The following is a 19,976-nucleotide window of genomic DNA, read 5'->3' on the forward strand; positions in this document are numbered from 1 at the left end:
GAGTGGGCAGATGCATGGCAGATCAAAGGTTCAAAGGTTATTTTATTGGTCACATACACCTAGGTGCAGTGAAATGCTTCTTGCCAATGCAGCACATAAAGAAAGAATACAGACATAACAGTAATAAAGAGATTTAAACATGAAAACATCCCCCCACAATGGTTTCCACCATGAGGGAAGGCACAATGTCCAGTCCCCAACCCCAGTTCACCCATAGTCGGGCCTATTGAGGCCTCCACAGTTGCCTTTACGGAGGCCCGATGTTCCAGGCCGTTCCAGGACGGTGCTCCGGTGGCTGAGGCGGCGTTCTGGCGGCGGCGACCTGGATCCGGGGCTCGGCCGCGGGCCAGTGGAGGACAATGTCGGGAGCTCGCAGGTCACAGGCTGGTGCCTGTTTTCCGGAGCACCCGTTGCAACAGCTGCGTCCGCTGGACAGGAGGGCGGCAGCTTCGACCACCCCCGGGCCGCGGAGCTTGAACCGCGGGACTGACTTACCATCGCCCGGTGGTGTATCGTCTCGGCGCAGAGGGAGAAGAGGAGGGAAGAGACAGTAACTCTAAGACTTTTGCCTCCATCACAGTGAGGAGGTGCTTGGTGAATTCACTGTGGTGGATGTTAATTTGTGTTTATTGTGTGTTGTTATTATTACATCTATGGCTGCAGGCAACAACATTTCGTTCAGACCGAAAGGTCTGAATGACAAATAAAGGATTCAATTCAATTCAATTCTTGCCGGGTGATGGTGCTCCGGCGTCGGGAGAGTCCTCTCAGCGGCTTGGGAACCCTGGAACGGCCGCTACCGTACTGGAGACCGCGGCTTCCGAAGCCAACAGGGCCGCTCCGGATGGAGCTTTGCCACTGGTGATCTCAGCGAGAGATCCCAGGCTCCCGTTGTTAAAGTCAGCGCCGCCGCCCGTGGCTGGCCGCTCCACAGACCCACAGCTCCGCTATGTTTTTCTCGGCGGTCTTCAGCTCACCGGAGCTCCAGCGCGGCGACCCGGGCAAGGCATCGCCCGCTCCGCAATAGCGCTCCAGCGCTGTGCCGCCGCCGCCAAAGCCGAGGTACTGGGCGGTCCCCTCAGGAAACGCCGCTCCAGGCCCGCTGGTAGGCCGCGAGGACGGGTTGAAAATGCAGCCCGGAGAAAAGCTGCCTCTCCGACCAGGTAGGGGCCCTGAAAAGTAGTTTCCCCCCACCCCCCCACATAAAAAAGACTAGAGCTCCAAAAACAAAACACTAAAACGGACTAAAAATAAAAAAAAGAGTGAAAGATGCTGCATAATATTGATAAATGTGAGGTTATCCACTTTGGCGGCAAAAACAAGGGGGCAGATTATTATCTCAATTGGGTTAGGTTAGGTAAGGGGGAGGTGCAGCGAGGCCTGGGCATCCTAGTACACTGGTCACTGAAAGTTGGCTTTCAGGTACAACAGGAATTGAAGGAAGCTAATGGAATGTTGGCCTTCATTACAAGAGGATTTCAGTATAGGAGTAAAGAGGTTCTTCTGCAGTCATATAGGGCTCTGGTGAGACCACATCTGGAGTGTTGTACAGTTTTGGTCTCCTAATTTGAGGAAGGACATCCTTGTGATTGAGGCAGTGCAGCGTAGGTTCACGAGATTGATCCCTGGGATGGCGGGACTGTCATATGAGGAAAGATTGAAAAGACTAGGCTTGTATTCACTGGAGTTCAGAAGGATGAGGGGATATCTTATAGAAACATATAAAATTATAAAAGGACTGGGCAAGCTGGATGCAGGAAAAATGTTCCCAATGTTGGGCGAGTCCAGAACCAGGGGCCACAGCCTTCGAATAAAGGAGAGGTAATTTAAGACCGAGGTGAGAAAAAACTTTTTCACCCAGAAGGTTGTGAATTTATGGAATTCCCTGCCACAGAGGGCAGTGGAGGCCAAATCACTGGATGGATTTAAGAGAGAGTTAGATAGAGCTCTAGGGGCTAGTAGAGTCAAGGGATATGGGGAGAAGGCAGGCACAGGTTATTGATAGGGGACGATCAGCCATGATCGCAATGAATGGCGGTGCTGGCTCGAAGGGCCGAATGGCCTCCTCCTATACCTATTTTCTATGTTTCTATGTGATGCATCCCGATAAAATGCTTTCAACGGCGCATCTGTAGAAGTTGGTGGGAGTTGCAAGTTGAAGTGAAGGGAAAGCTAATGTTTAGTTTAGTTTAGAGATACAGTGTGGAAACAGGCCCATCGGCCCACCAAGTCCGCACTGACCAGCGATCCCCACACATTAAGACAAGCCTACACACTCTAGGGAGAATTTACACTTATATCAAGGATACAAACCCAAGCCAAATAATCTACTAACCTTGACGTCTTTGGAGTGTGGGAGGAAACCGAAAATCTCTGTGAAAACCCCACGCATTCACAGGTAGAACGTACAAACTCCGTACAGACAGCACCCGTAGTCAGGATCAATCCCAGTCTCCGGTGCTGTAAGGCAGCAACTCTACCGCTGTGCCACCGTGTTCTTCAATGGTTAAATGGCGATAACCTACTACAACCTATGATGGCGGATGTGCGGGAGTGGGCGCCGTCTGTGTATGGCAGCCTGCCCGCAGTCCGCCTCTACACCTTTCTTTATTTTATTTTATGTTAGTGGAGGTCTTCTATGTGGGGGGTGGGGGTGGGGAAAGGGGAAACTTTATTCTTAGTCCCCTACCTGGTCGGAGAGGCAGCATCCCTCCGTGCTGTTTCTTCGCCCCGTCCTCGCGGCCTACCACCGAAAGTGGAGCGGCGTTTTCCTGCCGGGACCGGCTGGGACTACAGCTTCGGCGGCGGTGGCGCAACGCTGGGATACCAACAAGGAGCGGGCGATGCCTGCCGGGTCGCCGTGCGGTAAGCTCCGGAGCGCTTTGGCCGCCGACTTCCAACATCGCGGAGCTGTGGCTGCGGGCGTTCGGCCGCGGGCGGCGCTGGATTTGGAGCACCGCAGAGCCAGGGATCGAGTTCGCTGGGGTCGGAGCTCCAGCCGGCGCGGCCAGAGGACTACGAGTGCCGCGGTCTCCGGTCTCCGGGGAGGGGACAGCCGCTCCAGACCTTTCCAAGCCGCTGAGGAATGTTTCACCCGACGCCGATGTTTCACCTTTATGGCAAGAGGGCCCTGAAAATCATCGGACTAGCTGCACGGCCACAGATGGGCCCTGACCTCGGGTGTTTCACAGAGGAAGTGGACTTAACTTTCTGGTGCCTTTCCCCCACAGTGGAAATGTTTTGATTCTGCTGTGGGGGGATGTTTGTGTTGAACTCTGTAATATGTTGTGTCCATTTTTATTCATTTTATTTTAAACCTTTTTCTATGGTTTGCAATGGAACTTATTATTTAAATTATGTGAAGCACTTTGGGGTCAATGCAAATTGACTTAAAATGTGCTATATAAATAAAGTTTACTTACTTACTTACTTACTTTTTATGTCACATGTACTGAGGCACAGTGAAATTCATTTCTGTATACAGTTCAGTACAAGTATCACTATCTTCTTATTGAGTCCACACACAAGATTAGAAGTTGTTCAGCCAGAGCTGAACACACTTCTCTGCATCTGCATCTGCATTCAATGGTGTCTGTCTTGTGCTTCTTGTGCGTGGTTGTGGAAAGATTGGTGGAAACAGGGCCGCGACGTGAACTCTCTTTCTTTGACCCCAGTATCACTATAACATAGGCACATATTAGAAAAACATCTCAGATACAATATAAGTGTGTAGCAGTAGTACAGAGTCACCAGTGTGACACAATTCTCCAGTCCCAGTTTGTAAGTGCAGGGATGTTGACCTGACCATGAAGGTCCGTTGTCCTGGTGGTGTTGCAGGGTCGGCCTGGCCAAGCGTAGCCTTGATCTCATCCGTTGCTGCTCCACCGCTGCAGGCTGAGTACGATCCAGGTGCTCGGCCTCTTGGAGCGGTGCCCGGTCCAGTCAAGCCCCAGGCTGCTGCAGGGCCTCCAGCGGTCCACTCCCCCCGTCGATTATTACACCAAGTTTTACGCCAAGTATTATTATCAAGCTGGACTCGGGGGGGGGAAAGTTTCCTCACCTCTGTTATCAGGGTTTCTGAATGGTCCTTCGACACGATACGATACTATAAAACTTTATTTATCCCAGGAGGGAACTTGATCTGCCGACAGTCATAAAAACACAAGATACATGAAACATGAAATTAAAGTGACGAAAGGAAAGGATTGGGGATTTGCAAAGATTTGGATACTTTTTGAGAAGGCTCCTCTCCTTCAACATCTGCAGTAAGATGCTGCAGATGTTCTACCAATCGGTGGTAGCCAGAGCCATCTTCTTCACTGCCGTGTGCTGGGGCAGCAGGGCGAAGGCTGCGGACACCAATAGGATCAACAAACTCATCAGGAAGGCTGGCTCCGTCCTGGTGGTGGAGTTGGATTCACTGGAGGTGGTCTTTTTTTTTTTTTAAATCAAAAATATTTATTCACATATTAAAATAGTATTAACAATACAATAAAACAAAACACCACCATAATACAAGACGAGCTAAACAATTATATTGCAATCCTTGTCAAGGATACATTCAACCCCCCTCGGTGCCCAGCGGTCCCAGAACTCCCTCAGGGTGCCCGTAGACAGGGCGTATTCCCTTTCCATCCGCACCCGGGCACGGACGTATCCCCGGAAAAGGGGCAGGCAGCCGGCTCGGGTAGAGCCCTCCACCGTCTGGCGCCGTGACTCGCGGATGGCCAGCTTGGCCAGGCCCAGGAGCAACCCAACCAGCACATCTTCAGCCCTACCCTCTCCCCTACGCACAGGGTGTCCAAAGATGAGGATGGTGGGTGAAAAATGCAGCCAGAAGGCAAGGAGCAGCCCCTTTAGGTATTGAAACAGTGGCTGCAGCCTCACGCACTCCATGTACACGTGGTACACAGACTCTTCCAGCCCACAAAAGTGGCAGGCGGCTGGCGAGTCTGTGAACCGCGAGAGAAACAGGTTGCAGGGAACACCTCGGTGCAATACCCTCCACCCCAGGTCCCCAATGTAGAGGGGGAGAATCCCTGCGTAGAGGGACCCCCACCGGGGGCCCCCCTCGCGACCGGAAGGGAACACCGACCACCACTTGGTGTCCGGACGGTGGACCAGGGCGAGGAAGTGCAGGGTGTGGAGGAGGAGCCTGTACAGGACACGCCTCCCTGCGTCTCGGAGGGAGACGAAGGGCGTCGAGGAAAGACGGCTCAAATTGTGTGGGGCCGGCTCCCGGGATGGATTACGGCGCCTTGGTCCGATGAGTACTTCCGGCTGAGCGGGGGCTTGCTTTACCACCAGTACTCCACACGTTTGAGCCCCCCGGTCACCCGATGGGGCGGGACAGGGACCGGCTGCTCTCAAGCCCGGGCCGTCACCCTCCGCCGGTGGAGGTGGGGCCTGGTCAATGGCAACCAGGTTCCAGACTCTCAACAAGTCCCTGTAGAAGCCAGGCATCCCCATCATGACTGCACGGTTGACCCCCACCATCGGGATCCGCGTACCTCCTTGAAGGCAGCAGCTCCGTTGGAAAAAGTGCGTTGCCAGCACGTGCCACCTGGGAGGATGCCCTGAGTACAGGTATCTCTGCAAGGTCCTGAGGCGGAGAGCCGCCACCCTGGAGGTGGTCTTGGAGGGGAGGATGCTCCTCATACTGCAGAGCGTCCAGGACAATACAGCTCACCCCCTCCATGACACACTGGTCAACCTGAGGAGCACCTTCAGCAACAGACTGGTTCCACCAAGATGCAGCACAGAACGCCACAGGAGATCCTTCTTCAATGTGGCTATCAAACTGTACAACTCCTCCCCCTTCTGTTGTGCAGCAGACTGACTGAGCTGTTAACTGACTCCTCCCCCACCCCCCCCTGCTCTGTCCCTTCTTGTACAGGGCCTCAGTGTTCCTGGACAAGTCCAGTTTACTGTCCAGGGACTCTCCAAGGCAGGGGTGGGGAAACTTTTTATGTTGGAATGCCGCAATAAGTTAGTTGTAATCTAATGAGGCCGCATCCAAGAATCCTCAATTAGATACACTTCAAAATTTACATTATTTTATAAAAATCTAACTACCTGTACTATATATTAACTTCAAGAAAATGAAAAATGTTGTTAATTCTAAAGTTAACTAACCTTTCAATGACTTTGGTGTGACTGCTTTTTGTGGGAAAGCATTTGATATTATATGGTTGCAACATGGAGGCACGCAGTTTCAGCTGATCTTCTAGATGGGTGTTCGTCATTTGTGACCTTAAGATTAGATTAGATTAGATTCGTTTATTGTCATTCAGACCTTTCGGTCTGAACGAAATGTTGTTTCCCTGCAGTCATACATATAATTTAGAAAATGACAAAAACACACAATCAACACAAATTTAACATCCACCACAGTGAGTTCACCAAACACCTCCTCACTGTGGTGGAAGGCAAAATCTTAAAGTCTCTGTCTCTTCCCTCTTTGTTCTCCCTCTGCGCCGAGGCGACGGTTCAAACTCCGCGGGTAGTCGCTGCCTCCGCCACAGCTTCGGGGCCGAGTCGGGTCTCCGCTGCCGCCGCCTCCGCCACAGCTCCAGGACCGGGTCGGGTCTCTGCTGCCGCTGCTGCTGCCGCTACCTCCGCCACAGCTCCAGGACCGAATCGGGTCTCTGCTGCCACTGCTGCTGCCGCTACCTCCGCCACAGCTTCGGGGCCGAGTCGGGTCTCCGCTGCCGCTGCTGCTGCCGCCGCCGCCACACCTTCGGGGCCGAGTCGGGTCTCCGCTGCCGCTGCTGCTGCCGCTACCTCCGCTACAGCTTCGGGGCCGAGTCGGGTCTCCGCTGCTGCTGCTGCCGCCACCGCCACAGCTTCGGGGCCGAGTCGGGTCTCCGCTGCTGCTGCTGCCGCTACCTCCGCTACAGCTTCGGGGCCGAGTCGGGTCTCCGCTACCGCTGCTGCTGCTGCCGCCGCCACAGCTCCAGGGCCGAGTCGGGTCTCCGCTGCTGCTGCCGCCACCGCTACAGCTTCGGGGCCGAGTCGGGTCTCCGCCGCTGCTGCCGCTGCTACAGCTCCGATGCCGCCAGCTCCGCCATTAGGCCTCGGCGCAGACGGAGACGGGGACGGGGAATACGACCGAAGAAAAAGTCGCATCCCCTGAAGGAAGAGACCAAAGCATGTTTCTCCCACCCCACCCACACACATACACAACTTAATAAAACAAAATGAACTAAAACATGACAAGGAACAAAACGAAAGAAAAAAAACAGACGGACTGCAGGTGAGCCGCAGCTGTTAAGCCAGCGCCGCCATCTTAAAGGGCGTCTTGATTTGGGTTAGGTAGGAGAATGTAGATTCGCAGGAATAAGTGGTTGAAAAGCAAGCAAGCATTTTTCATGCGGGGAGGATTATTTTGTTGAATCTTCTTTTACTCTTAGGTATTTTAAATACGTTAATTTTAAGAATAAAATTAAAATAATAAAAGACGAACAAAAACATATTAATAAAAATAAAAGGATTTGTTCTACAAAATTTGGATTGATTCAAAAGGCCGCACTTAATGGCCTTGAAGGCCGCAGGTTCCCCACCCCTGCTCCAAGGTATTTGTGTAAGAAGGAACCAGATGTTCGTTTACACTGAAGATGGACACGAAAAACTGGAATAACTCAGCGGGACAGGAGAGAAGGAATGGGTGTTCAAGAAGGAACTACAGATGCTGGGAAGGAATGGGTGATGCTTTGGGTCAAGTCCCAATGGAGACAGGGGTGTTCCTCTCTTCCTAAAGTCCACCACCAACTCCTTAGTCTTGTCGGTGTTGAGCTGCAGGTGATTCAGCCCACACCACTCAACAAAGTCGTTGACTACACCTCTGTTGACTTCGATGAGGGTACTATCTGATTCACCTCTACCCCATTTTGGACATTGGACTTTGTCTATGGAACTTGTGTATTACAATGCTGAAAACTATCTTCTATATTCAGTCTTCTCTTACTTTCTCCCCAAAATTCACAAACCTGACTATCCTGGCAGACCCATTGTTTCTGCCTGCTCGTGTCCTACCGAACTTATTTCCACATACCTCGACTCCATCCTATCCTTCCTGGTTAAATCCCTCCAGTCCTCTGCCTCAGAGGGCGGTGGAGGCAGGTTCTCTGGATGCTTTCAAGAGAGAGCTAGATTGGGCTCTTAAAGATAGCGGAGTCGGGGGATATGGTCAGCCATGATCACATTGATTTGGGGTGCTGGCTCGAAGGGTTGAATGGCCTACTCCTGTACTTATTGTCTATTGTCTATTGACTCCAGGACTTCCATTTTCCAGGCCCCCATTCCCTCATCTTCACCATGGATGTCCAGTCACACGACATCTCCATCCCCCACAACGAGGGTCACAAAGCCCTCCATTTCTTCCTCGACCGGAGAACTAACCAATTCCCGTCTACTGATGCTCTCCTCCACCTAGCGGAGCTGGTCCTTATCCTTAACAACTTTTCGTTTGGCTCCTCCCATTTCCTCCACATATAAGGCGTAGCTATGGGCACGCGCATGGGCCCTAGCTACGCCTGCCTCTTTGTAGGGTACATCGAACAATCCTTGTTCGAGACATACCAGGGCCCCATCCCCGACCTCTACCTCCGCTACATCGACGACTGCTTTGGTGCTACCTCCTGCACACACACACAACTCACTGACTTCATCCATTTCACCACTAACTTCCATCCGGCACTCAAATACACCTGGACCATTTCCGACATTTCCCTACCATTTCTTGACCTTACTATCTCCATCGCAGGTGATAGACTTCTGACCGACATCCACTATAAACCCACTGACTGCCATGGCTATCTGGACTACACTTCTTCCCACCCTGCTTTCTGTAAGGACTCCATCCCCTACTCCCAATTCCTCCATCTGCTCCCAGGATGAAGTGTTCCACATCAGGGCATCGGAGATGTCCTCATTTTTCAGGGAACGGGGGTTCCCCTCTTCTACCATAGATGAAGCTCTCACCAGGGTCTCTTCTATACCCCGTGACTCTGCTCTCACTCCCCATCCCCCCCATTCGTAACAAGGGCAGAGTCCCCCTTGTCCTCACCCCCCACCCTACTAGCCGTCACATACAACAAATCCTTCGACATTTTCGCCACCTCCAACTTGAACGCACCACTCGCCACATCTTCCCATCTCCTCCCCTGTCTGCTTTCCGCAAAGACTGCTCCCTCCGTAACTCCCTGGTCAATTTGTCCCTTCCCACCTGAACCACCCCCTCTCCTGGCACTTTCCCTTGCAACCACAAGACATGGTGCACTTGTTACTTTACCTTCCCCCTTGACTCCATTCAAGGACCCAAGCAGTCTTTCCAGGTGTGACAGAGGTTCACCTGCACCTCCTCCAACCTCATCTATTGCATCCGCTGCACTAGATGTCAGTTGCTCTACATCGGTGAGACCAACCGTAGGCTTGGCGATCGCTTTGCCGAACACCTCCGCTCGGTTCGCAATAACCAACCTGATCTCCCGGTGGCTCAGCACTTCAACTCCCCCTCACATTCCGAATCCGACCTTTCTGTCCTGGGCCTCCTCCATGGCCAGAGGCCCACCGTAAATTGGAGGAGCAGCACCTCATATTTCGCTTGGGCAGTTTACACCCCAGCGGTATGAACATTGACCTCTAATTTCAGGTAGTCCCTGCTTTCTCCTCCCCTTCTCAGCTCTCCCTCAGTCCTCTGGCTTCACCTCTTCCTTTCTTCCTCCCGCCCCACCTCCCACCCTCACTACTGTCTGAAGAAGGATTTCGACCCGAAACGTTGCCTATTTCCTTCGCTCCATAGATGCTGCCTCACCCGCTGAGTTTCTCCAGCATTTTTGTCTAACTTTGATTTCCCAGCATCTGCAGTTCTTTCTTAATCATTCTACATTCAGTCCCTTTGCTCTATCCATTGTACCCGAGTTTGACGTGATTGTATTTTTTTAATAGTATTATGTGATCTGATTAGACAGTGAGTAAAGTAAAGCTTTTAATTGTACCTCAGTACACATGACAGGTAATACATCTGAACTAAGGGTTGCTGCTTTACAGCCCCAGAGACCCGGGTTCGATCCTGACTACGGGTGCTGTGTGTACTGAGTTTGTATGTTCTCCCTGTGACCGCACGTGTTTTCTCTGAGATCTTCGGTTTCCTCCCACATTCCAAGGATTGCAGGTTAATTGGCTTCTGTAAATTGTCCCTAGTGTGTAGGGCAGTGTACGGGGATAATTGGTTGGCGTGGTCTTGGTGGGCCGAAGGCCTCGTTTCCAAGCTGTATCTCTAAACTAAACTAAACTAAACTAAGCCTAATGCATTACACTCATAAGAAAAGGAAGACTGAAGCAAATCTGGTTTGTCAGATAGTTTGTAGTTGATTGACCCCTGTAATTTGCCCCTAATAAACAAATAATATTATTAAGGGTTTGGACACGCTAGAGGCAGGAAACATGTTCCCGATGTTGGGGGAGTCCAGAACCAGGGGCCACAGTTTAAGAATAAGGGGTAGGCCATTTAGAACGCAAACGAGGAAACACTTTTTCCACACAGAGTTGTGAGTCTGTGGAATTCTCTGCCTCAGAGGGTGGTGGAGGCCGGTTCTCTGGGTACTTTCAAGAGAGAGCTAGAAGGGGCTCTTAAAGTTAGCGGAGTCAGGGAATATGTGGAGAAGGCAGGAACGGGGTACTGATTGTGGATGATTAGCCATGACCACATTGAATGGCAATGCTGGCTCGAAGGGCCGAATGGCCTACTCCTGCTCCTATTGTCTATTGTCTAATGTGCAGAAAATGAATGTGAAAGTTGGATAACATAGAACTAGTGTGAATGGTGGATCAATGTTCAGCATTGCCACAGTGGGCTGAAGAGCCTGTATGTTTCAATCAATGAATCAAAATACTTTGTCTTTTAGGACCCAAGGCCGTGCGGGATGATTATACTTACATTCCTTGGGCTATTGGAGGAAGCTACCCAGAATCACACCGGGGTGTAAAGCAAGCCTTAGCACATAGTGCTCTCAGTGGAAAGTACGCATACAATTGTCAATGCACTTTTTTGTTTCAGATTTTAATTTAGTTTCGTTAATTATTGTCACTGAGATTCAGTGAAAAGCTTTTTGTTGCGTTCTACCCAGTCAGCAAAAGACAGTACATGATTACAATGAAGCCATCTACAGTACACAGGTACAGGTTAACACAGGTCGGCACGGTGGCGCAGCGGTAGAGTTGCTACCCCTACAGCGCCAGGTACCCGGGTTCGATCCTGACTACGGGCGCTTGTCTGTACGGAGTTTTTACGTTCTCCCCGTGACCTGCGTGGGTTTCTTCTGGGTGTTCCGGCTTCCTCCCACATTCCAAAGACTTGCAGGTTAAATGTGTAGGAAGGAACTGCAGATGCTGGTTGAAACTGAAGATGGGCACAAAAAGCTGGAGTAACTCAGTGGGTCAGACAGCAACTCTGGAGAAAAGGAATAGGTGACGCTTCAGATCGAGACCCTTCTTCAGACTTCAGCATTTCTCCAGAGATGCTGTCTGACCCGCTGAATTACTCCAGCATTTTGTGTCTATCTTCAGGGTTGTAGGTTAATAGGCTTAGTAAAATTGTACATTGTCCTAGTGTGTGTGTGTAGGATATTGCTAGTGTACGGGGATTGCTTGTCAGTGTGGACTCGGTGGGCCGAAGGGCCTGTTTTCCACGCTGCATCTCCAATCTCTAATCTAAAGGATAACATGAAACATAGAAACATAGAAAACGGGTGCAGGAGGAGGCCAATTGACCCTTCGAGCCAGCACCACCATTCATTGTGATCATGGGTGATCATCCACAATCAGTAACCCGTACCTGCCTTCTCCCCATATCCCTTGACACCACTAGCCCCTAGAGCTCTATCTAACTCTCTCTTAAATCAATCCAGTGATTTGGCCTCCACTGCCCTCTGTGGCAGGGAATTCCACAAATTAACAACTCTGGGTGAAAAAGTTTTTTCTCATCTCAGTTTTAAATGGCCTCCCCTTTATTCTTAGATTGTGGCCCCTGGTTCTGGACTCCCCCAACATTGGGACCATTTTTCCTGCATCTAGCTTGTCCAGTCCTTTTATAATTTTATACGTTTCTATAAGATATCCTCTCATCCTTCTAAATTCCAGTGAATACAGGCCCAGTCTTTCCTCATATGACAGTCCCACCATCCCGGCGATTAACCTGGTGAACCTACTCAATTACAAGGATATCCTTCCTCAAATTAGGAGGTAAAAACTGTACACAATACTCCAGATGTGGTCTCACCAGAGCCCTATACACCTGCAGAAAAACCTCTTTACTACTATACTCAAATCCTCTCGTTATGAAGGCCAACATTCCATTAGCTTTCTTCACTGCCTGCTGTAATGTACATTAATCTACATTATACTGCATCTGCCATGCATCTGCCCACTCACTCAACCTGTCCAAGTCACCCTGCAACCTCCTAGCATCCTCTTCGCAGTTCACACTGCCACCCAACTTCATCTTGTATCTTCTGCAAATTTGCTAGTGTTACTTTTAATTCCATCTAAATCATTAATATATATTGTAAATAGTTGCGGCACTAGCTCTGCCTGCCATTCTGACAGGGACCTGTTTATTCTCACTCATTATTTCCTGTCTGCCAACCAATTCTCTATCCATGTCAATACCCTACATCCAATACCATGTCCTCAAATTTTGCCCACTAATCTCCTGTGTGGGACCTTATCAAAGGCTTTCTGAAAGTCCAGATACACTACATCTACTGGCTCTCCTTCATCCATCTTACTTGTCACATCTTCAAAAAGTCCCATCAGTCTGCCCAATACTATTTCTCGCCTAATGCAAATTTCTTTCAGTTTCTCTGCCTCCCTAGATCCTCTGTCCTCAAGGACACCTGGGAGATTGTTTGTGTCTTCCACAGTGAAGACAGATCCGAAGTACCTGTTCAAGTCTTCTGCCATTTCCTTGTTCCCTATAATAATTTCACCAGTTTCTGCCTTCAAGGGACCTACATTTGTCTTTACTAATCATTTTCTCTTAACATACCTAAAGAAGCTTTTACTATCCTTCTTTATATTCTTGGCCAGCTTCCCCTCGTACGTCATCTTTTCACCCCGTATTGCCCTTTTTGTTACTTTCTGTTACCTTCTGTTGTCCTATGAAAGTTTCCCAATCCTCTGGCTTCCCACTACTCTTTGCTACGTTATACACCTTTTCATTTAGTTTTATTCTATCCCTAACTTCCCTTGTCAGTCACGGTTGCCTCTTACTCCCCTTAGAATATTTCTTCCTCTTGATTCTTCCTCTGACATTTCAGGAAAAGAAAATCACTTGTTCAATACAACCACACCCTTTGTAAGCGCAGCATTCCTGGTGTTCTTTTACTGCAGGTATAGGGCCTGTCCCACTTAGGCGTCATTTGTGCACAATTTACGCGACATAATTTATCGCGTAATAATTTAATAATTGGTGTGCACATGGTGTGCATTTTGCGCGCTTGGTGCGTGGTGACTGAGGTAGTGACGCGAGGTTGCGTGTGCGGCGCGCCAGGATTTTGGGATGTACAAAATTTTCGCAAGCCATCTGTGTGACGTGCAAATGACGCCCAAGTGGGACAGGCCCTTAAGGCTTTAAATGGCTTTAAAAGCCATCTATATTGTACGAGAGAAAGTGCCATCACAGAAGGATGGAACTCAGCAGAATATTCACAAAATATCCAAGTATTCAGATACCAGTGTGTGTTCCCGCTAACGAGGGCAGGGTAAAAGCACAGTGAGAGACTTGAATAGACTGCATCTTCTTCTTGCGTATGGCGTGCATAGCCTAAGTTGTAGGACAACTTGTTCTATTTGATTTTATCTGATTGTGCACGCCAGGTTGATTGCATTCATCGAAACGGGGTGGACCACGTGAAGGTTGCAATCTCCCACCCCAAAAGACAGCATGAAAAGTAAAGACTGACAAAATGCTTGAGCAACTCTGTAGGACAGGCAGCATCTCTGGAGAGAAGGAATGGGTGACGTTTCAGGTCTGAAGAGGGGTCTCGACCCGAAATGTCATCCATTCCTTCTCTCCAGAGATGCTGCCTGTCCTGCTGAGTTACTCCAGGTTTTTATATCTATCTTCGGTTCAATCCAACATCTGCAGTGCCTTCTTACACAGCATGAAATGTAAGTTGCAATGTATATCAAAATCTGCACAAAATTATCTCAGAAAGGAAAAGAAATTAAGGGCAAAGCTGATATCCTAAATTTGAAAGAACGGGCTTGATACGTCATTTGCATCGGAATAAGATTATACATTGACAGATATCGCACGGAAATTAACTTTGAATCCAGCGTGTGTTTATTTAAATGATTGAAAGATACAGCAGAGAAACAGACCCTTCAGCCCAAAGGTTCAAAGGTTCAAAGGTTATTTATTGGTCACATACACCTAGGTGTAGTGAAGTGAAATGCTTCTTGCCAATGCAGCACATAAAGAAGGAATACAGACATAACATTAATAAGAGTTTTAAACATAAAGAACATCGCCCCACAATGGCTCCCACCATGAGGGAAGGCACAAAGTCCAGTCCCCAACCCCAGTTCACCCATAGTCGAGCCAATTGATGCCTCCACAGTTGCCTCTACGGAGGCCCGATGTTCCTGGCCGTTCTCGCCGGGTGATGGTGCTCCGGCATCGGGAGAATCCTCACAGCGGCTTGGGACACCTGGAACGGCCGCTTCCGTACTGGAGGCCGCGGCTTCCAAAGCCAACAAGGCCGCGCCGGTTGGAGCTCCACAACTGGCGATCTCGTCGCGAGATCCCAGGCTCCCGGTGTACAGTTCGGCGCCGCCGCCCGCAGCTGGCCGCTCCTCAGACCCGCAGCTCCGCGATGTTGTTCCCGGCGGTCTTCAGCTCACCGGAGCTCCAGCGCGGCGACCTGGACAAGGCATCGCCCGCTCTCCGCGATAGCGCTCCAGCGCTGTGCCGCCGCCGAAGCCGTGGTTCTGGGCGGTCCCCGTCAGGAAACACCGCTCCAGGCCCGCTGGTAGGCCGCGAGGACGGGTCGAAACTGCAGCCCGGAGAAAATCTGCCTCTCCGACCAGGTAGGGACCCTGAAAGGTAGTTTCCCCCTCCCCCCCCCCCCCACCCCCCACATAAAAAAATCTAGAACTCCAGAAACAAAAACACTTTAACTAACTAAAAAAAAAAAATAAAGATGAAAAGACAGACAGCTGCTGGCTGGGCAGCCGCGCACAGGTCAGCGCCCCCTGTTGGTGTCCACACTGAGTCCACACTGGCCATCGATCACCTGTTCACAATATTTCCATATTATCCCACTTTTGCATCCACTCCCTACACACTGGGGGCAATTTACAGAGGCCATTTAATCTTCAAAACTGCACGTCTTTGGAATATGGGAGGAAACGTGCAAACAGACAGCTCCCTGAGGTCAGGATCGAACCATCAAACCCGGGTCTCTGGCGCTGAGGCAGCAGCTCTACCAGATGTGCCTCTATGCCTCCCCCCCCCACCCCGCAGCAACCTGGTGGAAGTTTATCTTAACAAGGCGTAGTGGGGTATTTGGGACTTAAGTGACTGACAGGTTAAACAGACCAGCTTCTTGACCAACAAAATTGTAACAATTGGAAAATAATGTGGAAGACAAGTAAAATGAATTAGACTATGATTATGGACAAAGAATGAAATGAGGGGAGGGAAAGTTCATAAGCAGGAGCAGAATTAGGCCATTCGGCCCATCAACTCTACTCCACCATTCAATCGTGGCTGATCTATCTCTCCCTCCAAACCCTATTCTCCTGCCTTTTTCCCCCATAACCCTTGATCTATCTAATCCAGATACTAATCAAGAATTTATCTATCTCTGTCTTAAAAATATCCATTGATTTCACCTCCACAGCCTTCTGCGGCATTGAATTGAAAAGACTAGGCTAACATTGAAAAGACTGGGCTTGTATTCACTGGAGTTTAGAAGGATGAGGGGGCGTCTTATAGAAACATATAAAATTATAAAAGGACTGGACAAGATAGATTCAGGAAAAATGTTGGGTGAGTCCAGAACCAGGGGCCACAGTCATAGAATAAAGGATGAGGCCATTTAAGACATGAGGTGAAAAAAACGTCTTCACCCAGAGAGTTGTGAATTTGTGGAATTCCCAGCCACAGAGGGCAGTGGAGGCCAAATCACTGGATGGATTTAATAGAGAGTTAGATAGAGCTCTAGGAGCTAGTGGAATCAAGGGATATGGGGAGAAGGCAGGCATGGGTTATTGATTGTGGACGATCAGCCATGATTACAATGAATGGCGGTGCTGGCTCGAAGGGCCGAATGGCCTCCTCCTGCACCTATTTTCTATGTTTCTATGAATTCCACGGATTCACCACCCTCTGGGGTGGGAGATTGCAACCTTCACGTGGTCCACCTTGTTTCAACGAATGCAATCAACCTGGCGTGCACAAACAGAAGATCAAACAGAACAAGTTGTCTTGGAACTTTAGGCTATGCACGCCTTATGCAAGAAGAAGAAGAACCACCCTCTGACTAAAGAAACTACATTTCAGGGTCCCTACCTGGTCGGAGAGGCGGAGAGGCGGCTTTTCTCCGGGCTGCACCATCGACCCGTCCTCGCGGCCTACCAGCGGGCCTGGAGTGGCGTTTCCTGTCGGGGACCGCCCAGAACCTTTGCTTCGGCGGTGGCACAGCGCTTGAGCGCTATCGCGGAGTGGAGCGGGCGATGCCTTGCCTGGGTCACCGCGCTGGAGCTCCGGTGAGCTGAAGACTGCCATTGAAACATCGCGGAGCTGCGGGTCTGTGGAGCGGCCAGCTGCGGGCGGCGGCGCTGAACTTTTCATCGGGAGCCTGGGATCTCTCGCCGAGATTGCCAGTGGTGGAGCTCCATCCAGCGCGGCCTGTCGGCTTCGGAAGCTGCGGTCTCGAGTAAGGAGGCGGCCGTTCCAGGGTTCCCGAGCCGCTGAGAGGATTCTCCCGACACGGGAGCACCATCGCCCGGCGAGAACGGCCTGGAACATCGGGCATCCGTAGCAGCGACTGCGGAGGCCTCAATAGGCCCGACTATGGGTGGACATGGGGATGGGACTGGACTTAGTGCCTTCCTTCATAATGGAAACCATTGTGGGGGGATGGTTTTCATGTTAAAGTTCTTTATTATTGTCATGCTTGTATTCTTTTTTTATGTGCTGCATTGGCAACAAGCATTTCACTACACCTAGGTGTATGTGACCAATAAAGAAACTTTTGAACCTTTGAACCTATCCATGTTCTTCAGGATTGCTTCCTGACCCGCTGAGTTACTCTAACACTTTTTTTATGTAACCCAATATCTGCAGTTCCTCACACCCATGTAAAAGCAGAGAAGACTTGAAACACTCAGCCAGTCAGGCTGCATCTGTGGGAAGAGAAACAGTTCAACAAAAGCTTTTCACTGTACCTCGGTACACCTCATAATAAACTGAACTAAAGTTCACCTTTCAGGTCAAAAACCCTGTGTCAGACTGGGGAGGAGAAAAATAAAGCTTCAGAAATTGATTTTTACGCAAATTAAACTGTGAACTGTATAAGATGATCAACCAGCTCAAACTCACCAACACATAAAATCCTTAAAGGATTGGACAGGCTAGATGCAGGAAAAATGTTCCCCATGTTGGGGGAGTGCAGAACCAGGGGTCACAGTTTAACAATAAGGGGTAGGCCTTTTAGGACTGAGATGAGGAAAAACCTTTAAACCCAGAGAGTTGTGAATCTGCGGAATTCTCTGCCACAGAAGGCAGTGGAGGCCAATTCGCTGGATGTTTTCAAGAGAGTTAGATTTAGCTCTTGGGGCTAATGGAATCAAAGGATATAGGGAAAGAGCAGGAATGGGGTACTGATTTTGGATGTGATCACATTGAATTGCAGTGCTAGCTTGAAGGGCCGAATGGCCTACTCCTGCACCTATTTTCTATGTTTCTGTGTCCTGCCGTTCAAATCTCACATCGATGACTGAATGTCTGGTTCACACACCCTGCGAGGCATAGACCTGTTACGGATGATCCCTGCAATAGGTTAGTCAACTAGGTTTAGAGATATGGTTTGGAAACAGGCCCTTCGACCCACTGAATCTGCGCCGACCAGCGGTCCCCTATATAGTAACACTATCCTACACACACTAGGGACAATTTACAATTTTTACCGAAGCCAATTAACCTGCAAACCTGTACGTCTTTGAAATGTGGGAGGAAACTGGGAGCTCCCTGAGAAAACCCACGCAGGTCACGGGGAGAACGTACAAACTCCAGAACGTAGTCGGGATCGGATTTGGGTGTCTGGCGCTGTCTGGCAGCGACCCCCAATAATGTTGTCTTTTTTTCGGTAACAGGTATTCGATCGAGCAATTCCTCTCAATCTTGCGTTTGCACGCTTACGAATGCGACAAGCTGCTGTCAGACTTGGACGTACTGGCCAGGCTGAGGAAGGAGAAGTTTGATCTGCTGGTTATAGAGGCCTTTCACTTCTGCACCTTCCTGCTAGCCGAGAAGCTCGAGGTCCCCTTTGTTGCCATCTACGGCACCTCATCCTATAACGTGCGCAACCTCCACGTGCCGTCGAACCCCAGTTACGTGCCTGCCTTCATGTCCCACCTGTCGGATAGCATGACCTTCCTTGAGCGTCTGTACAACGCCTGGGTACTACTGCTGGGTTACTTTGCCGATCAGAGGTGCTTCAGTTGCTTCGACCATGTTATCCAGAAGCACTTCCCTGGTCAGGACGTGAACCTGGAGGAGCTGCATCGTAAGGCTGAGCTCTGGATCTACAACACCGGCTTCTCCCTGGAATACCCGCGGCCGTTGCTGCCCAATGTGGTCTTTGTGGGCAGTTACCTTTCCAAACCCGCCGAGCCGTTGCCCCAGGTAGGTGTTCGGGCCAGTTAAGTTTATTGTCACGTGTACAGTGGAAAGCTTTCGTTGCATGCCGACCAGTCGGCGGAAAACAAATACATGTTACATGATTACAATCGAGCCATTTACAGTAGAGATGTGTTTAAGAAGGAACTGCAGATGCTGGAAAATCGAAGGTACACAAAAATGCTGGAGAAACTCAGCGGGTGCAGCAGCATCTATGGAGCTGAAGAAGGGTTTCGGCCCGAAACGTTGCCTATCTCCTTCACTCCATAGATGCTGCTGCACCTGCTGAGTTTCCCCAGCATTTTTGTGTACCTACAGTGTAGAGATGTTGCTGCAGGAGTAGAGATTAAAGCGTGTGGAGCATTGTAATATGTGATTGTAGATTTGCTTCTGTGTTCTAGCACGCAAATAGCCACAAGGGCTGGGCACCATCTCATTTCCATCAGTGGGGTGTTTCTACATTATGTTAAGAATAGGGGGTTGGCCATTTAGGACTGAGATGAGGAAAAACGTTTTCACCCAGAGGGTTGTGAATCTGGGATTTTCTGCCACAGAAGGCAGCGGAGGCCAATTTACTGGATGTTTTCAAGAGGGGGTTAGATTTAGCTCTTAAGGCTAAAGGAATCAAGGGATATGGGTAAAAAGCAGGAACGGGGTACTGATTTTAGATGATCAGCCATGATCATATTGAATGGCGGTGCTGCTCGAAGGGCCGAATGGCCTATTCCTGCACCTTTTTTTCTATGTTTTCTATACATTCAGTACTTAATTGGGGATTATCCTTGCAATCGAGCTATATACAGTGTACTGATACATGATAAGGGAATAACGTTTAGTGCAAAGTAAAGCCAGTGAATCCCGATCAAGGGTAGTCCGAGGGTCATCAATGAGGTAGATAGTAGTTCAGGACAGCTCTTTTAGCTGTGGTACGATGATTATAATATCCTTTAGAAGGATATTGGCATGTGTACCGAGGTACAGTGAAAAGCTTTTGTTGCATGCTAACCAGTCAGCGGAAAGACAATGAGCGGAAAGGGGGCGGCACAGTGGCGCAGGGTAGAGTTGC

At 49.8% G+C, this 19,976-nt stretch overlaps 1 protein-coding gene across 1 annotated transcript in view; it reads left to right on the forward strand.

Moving 5' to 3' along the window:
• The window catches only part of LOC116982198 (UDP-glucuronosyltransferase 3A1-like), a 43,201-nt gene that overhangs the window by 15,860 nt on the left and 7,365 nt on the right, over window positions 1–19,976 (forward strand). Inside the window, exons 4-5 of the mRNA XM_033035499.1 lie at window positions 10,908–11,022; window positions 18,385–18,916. Of these exons, the coding sequence (XP_032891390.1) occupies window positions 10,908–11,022; window positions 18,385–18,916 (647 nt within the window). The remainder of the gene's footprint in view (window positions 1–10,907; window positions 11,023–18,384; window positions 18,917–19,976) is intronic.

Source organism: Amblyraja radiata, chromosome 1 (genome assembly GCF_010909765.2).
Source record: "Amblyraja radiata isolate CabotCenter1 chromosome 1, sAmbRad1.1.pri, whole genome shotgun sequence".
Classification (NCBI taxonomy): domain Eukaryota; kingdom Metazoa; phylum Chordata; class Chondrichthyes; order Rajiformes; family Rajidae; genus Amblyraja; species Amblyraja radiata.